We start from the raw sequence: 7,085 nt of genomic DNA on the forward strand, positions 1-7,085 counted from the left end.
GGGAAGATTTGAAAATATTTGCAGTTCATGTCAGAATACATTGATTTATTTCAGGTTGGCTTAAACATTTTCCTCACACTCAAAATGCCAAGTGGGAAGTGTGGTATTGGGAAGGAAATTGTGTAGGACGGAGCAGAAACTTGGAAGAAGGAATCAGGAAGGAGTCTGCAGGAGCTGGGCAGTGCTGTGGTGGCTTTTTTTAAGGCTCAGGAAGTTTCCAGCACTTGGTGGTGGTTCCCATCAGAACCTCTGGGGTGGTCACCGAGGGCTGGGTCAGCAAAGGAGCTGAAATGTCACCTCTGCTGCCACATCTCATTTTCACAAGCTAAGCCACTTCCTTTCTATCTTCAGCAAAGTCTTTGCACCCAGAGGTATCTGGGAAGCAAAACTCACCCACCCCTTAATCACCTTAATTGTGAAGGTGGCACTCCCTCACAAAAGCTCCTGAGAGCAGCCACCACCTCTGGAAGCCGTGGCACAATTCCTGTCCCCACAGCTCTGCGGGATCTCTTGGGAAGGGAAGAGTTTTCATCTCCCTAAACCAACATTTTCCACTGCTGACACCTTGTTTTTTGCCCAGGGTGACCTGACCAACCTGGTGCACGGCAGTCACTGCTCCAAGTACAGGCTGACGAGGATCCCGGGCACCAACGCCTTCGTGGGCATCGTCAACGAGACCTGCGACTCGCTGGCCTTCTGTGCCTGCAGCATGGTGGACAGGCTGTGCCTCAACTGCCACAGGTGCCACGCTGGGGGTGGGCTGGGACACTCCTGCCCTCTTCCCTGCTTGCAGTTTGTAAGGACACAACGAGTTTGTCACTTTGTTCCGTGCAAAATCAGGGAAAATAAGAGTTGTGCTGCCTGGAAGAGGTGCAGGCACTTGGGGTTTCTCTGCTGGGTTGTCAGAGTTTAACCCAGGGGATTTTGGGGAGATAATGCTGGAAGAGATTCAGTGGCTGAAAAGCAGCTACATGTGAGTGAGCCCCTTCCTTCTGGCACAGGAATTCCCATGATTTTACATGGATTGGGGGTTTTTCATTAAGGGGGTCCAGGAGGTTTTGCCCACACCATCCTGAGGTGTTTGTGGCACTGCCAGGAAGGATCCTTACATCCAGACATCTGAGGGACTGCCTGCTTTTGCAATTCCAGGGGTCATCCTGAGTCCTGGAGCAGGACAGAGCAATCCCCGTTCCTGGGGAAGCAGCAGAGTCCCTGGACAGCCTTTTCCATGGGAGCTGCTGCTCCAGAGCTGCACCAGCGTGGGGTTAAAATCCCAGTGGTGTCTGATGGTTTTCCCCGTGTTTTGTGCCCTGCAGGATGGAACAGAACGAGTGTGAGTGTCCCTGTGAGTGCCCACTGGAGGTGAACGAGTGCACTGGGAACCTGACCAATGCCGAGAGCAGGTGAGAGCCAGGACACTGCAGAGCAAATCCCCTGTTGGTGCTGCTGAGATCAGGATTTTTAGTACAACCAAGCAGATGACACACAACAGGTAAAGGTTATTTTCATTGTGATTTGTAACAAGGCTTCTCTTGGCTCCAATGCAGGAATCCGAGCTGTGAGGTGCATCAGGAGCCGATGACTTTCACGGCCATCGATCCCAGCCTGCAGGATGCTCTCCCACAGTGCATCAACACCCAGTGCAACCAGAGGACAGAGAGTGGGTAGGTGGCCTTCCCCACCCCTCAGAATACTCTCTTGTGGAAATAATCCAATGGAAATAGCTCTGCTTTAAATGTTTCAAAGAAAAAAATATAGGGAAAAAAAACATGATGCCAAATTGAGGTACTCCTGGCATTGAGGGCTCATTTTTGCTCGTTAAGAGCCGTCTCCAGGGACCTGAGCTGGCTAAAACACTCTGACCAGACTGCCCAGATCCTTTCTTCTGTCTTCCAAAGGCTGCAGAGAAAGGCTGGAACTGCAGCCAGGCTTCACCACACTGAGAAATGTCTTACTGGAGGAGTTACAAGTAGGATTCTCCTTTTGCTCAGGCTGAGTGGTGCAGGAAAATACCAAAGCAGACAGAGCTGGAAAAGTGATGCTGGAAATGCATTGTGGTACTTTGTGCTCATTGTGGTACCTTGTGGTACTTGAGCACTTCCATGGAATTTTTTCTTGCTAAACTCACATACTTGGGGGTTTACAGATGCTTTTGGCCTCCCTCTGCCTCATGGCTGGAAACCAGAGTGAGCTTTGCAAAGGAGAGGTGTTAACGTGGAAGGTGAGCGTGTCTGACTTGATGTTCCCACGCAGGGATTGCTTTGGAGTGCTGGACTGCGAGTGGTGCATGGTGGACAGCGATGGGAAGACTCACCTGGACAAGTCCTACTGTGCCCCTCAGAAGGAATGCTTTGGTGGCATCGTGGGAGCCAAGAGTCCCTATGTGGATGACCTGGGAGCAATAGGTAACTCTGCCTTTCTGAGCAGGCACTGCCTTCAGAACATGCAGCAGGTTCTGCAGAGAACATTTACCCCTTAGCCCCGTGCCAAACCAGCATAAAGAGTGCAGCAGGCAGCAAGGACGTGGTGAATATCACCTTTTGGAAAATCCTGATGTGGAGCTGGGTGTAACTCTGTATTCCTGTCTTTAGGATGCACCCTCTCTGAATTCCTTCTGCTATTCCAAGTGAGCACAGTCAGGCACCCAGAGATCCTTGTAGAGTTTCTCCACGTTCCTTGGTGTTGATTTAACCCTTCCTGAGTTCCTTCTATTCCAAGTGAGCACAGTTAGACACCCAGAAATCCTCACAGAGCTTCTCCACGTTCCACGTTGTCGGTTTAACTCTTCCTGCAGAGCATTTACGGTGTCGTTATCCCTCTGCTTTGTCCCTTTTGCTTTAGGAGATGAGGTGATCACCCTGAACATGATCAAGAGTGCCCCCGTGGGCCCCGTGGCTGGAGGCATCATGGGCTGCATCATGGTGCTGGTGCTGGCCGTGTATGCGTACCGGCACCAGATCCACCGCCGCAGCCACCAGCACATGTCCCCGCTGGCAGCACAGGGTGAGCTCAACTACAGACTCAACAACAGGGTGGGGATGAAAACAAATCCAGCAGCACCACAGAACCCAAAGGAAATGCAGTCCCAAAGCTCCCCGCGGTTTTGTTGCAGGGTTTCCCTGGTTTTGCTCCGTGTTGGAGCTGCAGGGAGCCTGGCCCGGCGCAGGGGCTGTGTCTTGCTGCCCTCTCCTGGGTACAGCCAGAGCTGCTGCTCTGCCCAGGAGCCTGCCCAGACCCAAAGGGAGATAAGCTGAGCTTTGCCAGAGCTCAGACACTAATCCCAGCTTTCTGCAGCTCGGCCCAGCAGATCCATCACGAGTTTATTTTGTGCAGCTGCTGGGAATGACGCACTTTTCACCCCTTTTGCCTTGGGTTTGGGATGTGTCTTTTTTCACTTGTTCATGGAGTGCCTGCACATATTGAGATGAGGCCACTGAAGTCTGAGAGGCAAAATTGTGCTGGGAGGAGGGAAATTGGTACAGAGATAAAGCTCCAGAGGTGGGAACACCTCCCTGGAAGTGTTCCAGGCCAGGTTGGACAGAGCTTGGAGCACCCTGGGACAGTGGGAGGTGTCCCTGCCTGTGGCAGGGCATGGAAAAAAATGGGCTTTTAAGGCCCTTTCCAATCCAAACCATTCTGGGAATTAAAGTGTGATCAGAGCTAATTACCTCTATATTTGATCATCCCCAGCTCTGTTGTAAATCATTTCCTTCAGAACTTTAAAGTGAATCCCTTTCAGGGATTTTTCTGCTATCCCAGCCCCATCCACGTTGGAAGAGGAGCACCCCCAGCTCAGACCAGCACCACAAAGTGCTCCCACTGTTGTTACTGGGCTGAGAGCTGGCAGTGAGATGATGCAGGGCTTTTCTCTCACCAGTGGTGTTTTCTGTTTGTAACCCTGTGTAGAAATGTCAGTGCGTATGTCCAACCTGGAAAATGACAGGGATGAGAGGGATGATGACAGCCACGAAGACAGAGGAATCAGTAAGTACCAAAAAACCTGCCCAAAACTGTGAGATTAAATCAGCCATTTGTTTTTTAGCACCCTGGATTTGAATATGTGAGGAAACCCTGTGCTGATCAGCAGTAGAAAATGACAGGGAAATGTTTTAATTCAAACATCCAGTGCACCTTTAGTCTCATGCTGAAAAATGACATTTTTCACTTTTAAAAGGTAATTCTCCATTAGGTGTGGAGGAGTTTTGTCCCTTGAAATCCCTTTTCATGAGCACTTCCAGAAATAGCTCTAATCAGCTTAAAAATTGCCACTGTGACAGCACAGGGTATGCAAAACTCTTCCCCCTTTTCAGCCTAGGAAAGCAGAAGCCAAGTCTGGCAGGTATGGTCAGCAAACATGGCAGTAAATCTTTTTTTTTTGCATTGATTTGGGGTGCCTGCAGTTCTTTGCCATGCAATAAAAATTACATTTTGCATGATCCTGGTGTGCTGTAAACCTGGTGCACCCAAACTCCAGGGTCAGACTGGATCCCTGGCCCCACTAAAATAATACTCAAGCTTTGAAGCTGTGTCAAGACTCAAAAATGGAAAAATGAGCATATCTCAGCTCCATGGCTCGCATCTACTGCTCCTCCACGTCCCTTTTTGTTTCCTTTGGAGTCAGTTTACGTTGTTGCCATGGGATCCTCAGCGCTGGCACAGCCCAGTGAAGGAGTTTGCCTGGATCTTGTCCCGTTGCCCATGCTCCAGCTCTTTTCCCCGGGGTGCTGGGCAGTGCCCTTTGCAGCAGGGGTGTTGTGGCTGTTGTGGGTCAGGGCCGTGCTCTGAGGTTCCTTTGTGTCTGTTGCAGTCAGCAACACGCGGTTCATCGCGGCCGTGATCGAGCGCCACGCGCACAGCCCCGAGCGCCGCCGCCGCTACTGGGGCCGCTCCGGCACCGAGAGCGACCACGGTGAGTCCTGAGCCCTCGCTCCCTGTGAGGATTGGGGGCTCCTTTTCCTTCAGGAGTCCTTCAGGAGTCCTTCAGGAGTCTGGCTCCTTGCGGGTGAGGCAGCCAGAGCCACACAAAACGCTTTGGTCCTTCTCACTTTGCTGTTGGACGGTTCTGACTCGGTTTGTTCGGAGATCTCGCCGCGGTTCTTCACACCCTGCCGAGGGGCAGCTCTGCCCTCTGCTCCCTGTGCCAGGGGAGGGCTGGGCTGCAGAGCAGGAAAAGGTTCTTCCCCCTGAGGGACCTGGAGTGGGGACGGGGGGAATGGCTTCACACTGAGAGGGAGTAGGATTAGATATGGGGTTAGGGAGGAATTGTTCCCTGGCAGGGTGGGCAGGCCCTGGCACAGGGTGCCCAGTGAAGCTGGGGCTGCCCCTGGATCCCTAAAAGTGTCCCAGGTCAGGCTGGACAGGGTTTAGAGCACCCTGGGGTAGTGGAAGATGTCCCAGCCATGATGGGGTGGAATGGGATCATCTTTACTGTCCCTTCCAACCAAACCATTCTGGGATTCTGTGGTCTTCCAGCACCTTTAAGCCAGTACTGGGCACCATTAGCTCAGGGGGGTTGGGATGTGTCTCCCCTGCCCTGAGACTAAATCTCCTTAAATCTGGAAAGCTGCTAGAAGGAGGTAATGCTGTTGACTCATGAGGAGGCTTAATTTATTAGGAAATGAAGAGGAGGAGGGCTAGACAAGGCAGTCTGCAAGCTGTCATCTCAGCAAGGCTGGGGACCTTCCAGCAGACCTGGCCCAGCACTGAGACTCTGGCTGCACTAATGGAATTGGGGCAGGAAACCCAAAGGCCAAAGCCTTGGAACGTGGGGGAACAGATGTCTCCTAGACAATCTTGCTCTAGGAGGAATTACCCTGGATTTGGGGTGAGATTACCTGTGCTGAGGCAGATTTGCCAGATTAATACTCCCTTTGCTCCTTTTCTTGCAGTCCCACTAAATCCTTCCCCATCTTTTAGTCATCCTGGGTTAGCAGGGGAGCTGTCTACCTCCATCTGGAATGTGCATTGCTATTTTTAGTTTCTGTAATTCCATCTTCTTCAAAGGGCTGCCCAGGCTTCTCCCCCAATTCCTCCGTGCCAGCTCCAAGCCATGACTCAGAGCATGGGAAATGAGAGGCAGCTTTGGGGACTCAGCTGCTGTTTTTACCACCCTCCTTTTAGGTGTCTCCAGCTGAAAACCTGCCCGAGATGCTCAGGAGCACCAGTGCTTCCTCAGCCTTTAGCCCTTGTTCTTTGAGAAGGATTGATTTCCAGTTAAAACAAAATAATTTTCCTTTTAAATTTAATTTGGTTTTGCATTTAGAAATGCTTAGGGGGAGTTGTTTGCCCTGCAGCCTGGTCTGAGAGGGAACAGCTGGTTTGGATAAATCCAGGTTATATCTTAACAGATTTTTTGGAGGTGGTATCTTTTATGTTTTGGTTTGAAATCAGTGCCAGCAATTGTGTTGTTACAAACTGTTGAACACGTGGGTGCTGTTACTGTTCGGGGTGGCACAAACCACAAATCCCCAAAGCTTTGAACCAAAGATGATGGCAGGGAGAGGAATCCAGTACGGACTTAGAGGGGAGGATGAGTTAGTTTGGGTTTTGTTCTGTTAATTAAGAAAATTGTTTTATTCCCTCTCTATGTCTTTATTCCCCTGTCTCTGTGTGTGATTCCATGAAGGTGCTCAGCCAGCCCTGGCAATTCTGGGTGGCAGGAAAGAGATCCAGTATAGACTTAGAGGAAAGGATGAGTTTGTTGGGGTTTGTTCTGCTAAGAAAAGAGTTTTATTCCCTCTCTAAGCACCCTGTGTGGACTCCATGAAGGGGAATTCTGAGCATCCAGCCTTGCTGCTCCTCACTGCTGCTGTTTATTCCCAGGCTACAGCACCATGAGCCCTCAGGAGGACAGCGAGAACCCCCCCTGCAATAACGACCCTCTCTCGGCCGGCGTGGACGTGGGGACCCACGACGAGGAGCTGGAGCTGGACACGCCACCGCAGACAGCCGCGCTGCTGAGCCACAAATTCCACCACTACCGCCTGCACCACCCTGCCCTGCACCACAGCCACCACCTGCAGGCTGCTGTCACCGTGCACACCGTGGATGCTGAGTGCTGAGGGCACACAGCCACCACTGCAGGG

The 7,085-nt window shown here is 51.5% G+C and overlaps 1 protein-coding gene across 1 annotated transcript in view; it reads left to right on the forward strand.

The window, feature by feature from the left end:
* CACHD1 (cache domain containing 1) overlaps positions 1-7,079 on the forward strand; it is an 81,285-nt gene extending 74,206 nt beyond the window's left edge. Inside the window, exons 20-27 of the mRNA XM_015636863.1 lie at positions 581-741; positions 1,317-1,403; positions 1,548-1,664; positions 2,254-2,405; positions 2,842-3,003; positions 3,907-3,984; positions 4,808-4,909; positions 6,823-7,079. Of these exons, the coding sequence (XP_015492349.1) occupies positions 581-741; positions 1,317-1,403; positions 1,548-1,664; positions 2,254-2,405; positions 2,842-3,003; positions 3,907-3,984; positions 4,808-4,909; positions 6,823-7,061 (1,098 nt within the window). The 3' untranslated portion in view covers positions 7,062-7,079. The remainder of the gene's footprint in view (positions 1-580; positions 742-1,316; positions 1,404-1,547; positions 1,665-2,253; positions 2,406-2,841; positions 3,004-3,906; positions 3,985-4,807; positions 4,910-6,822) is intronic.
* Positions 7,080-7,085: the final 6 nt, after the last annotated feature.

The sequence above is a fragment of the Parus major genome, chromosome 8, assembly GCF_001522545.3.
Source record: "Parus major isolate Abel chromosome 8, Parus_major1.1, whole genome shotgun sequence".
NCBI lineage: Eukaryota > Metazoa > Chordata > Aves > Passeriformes > Paridae > Parus > Parus major.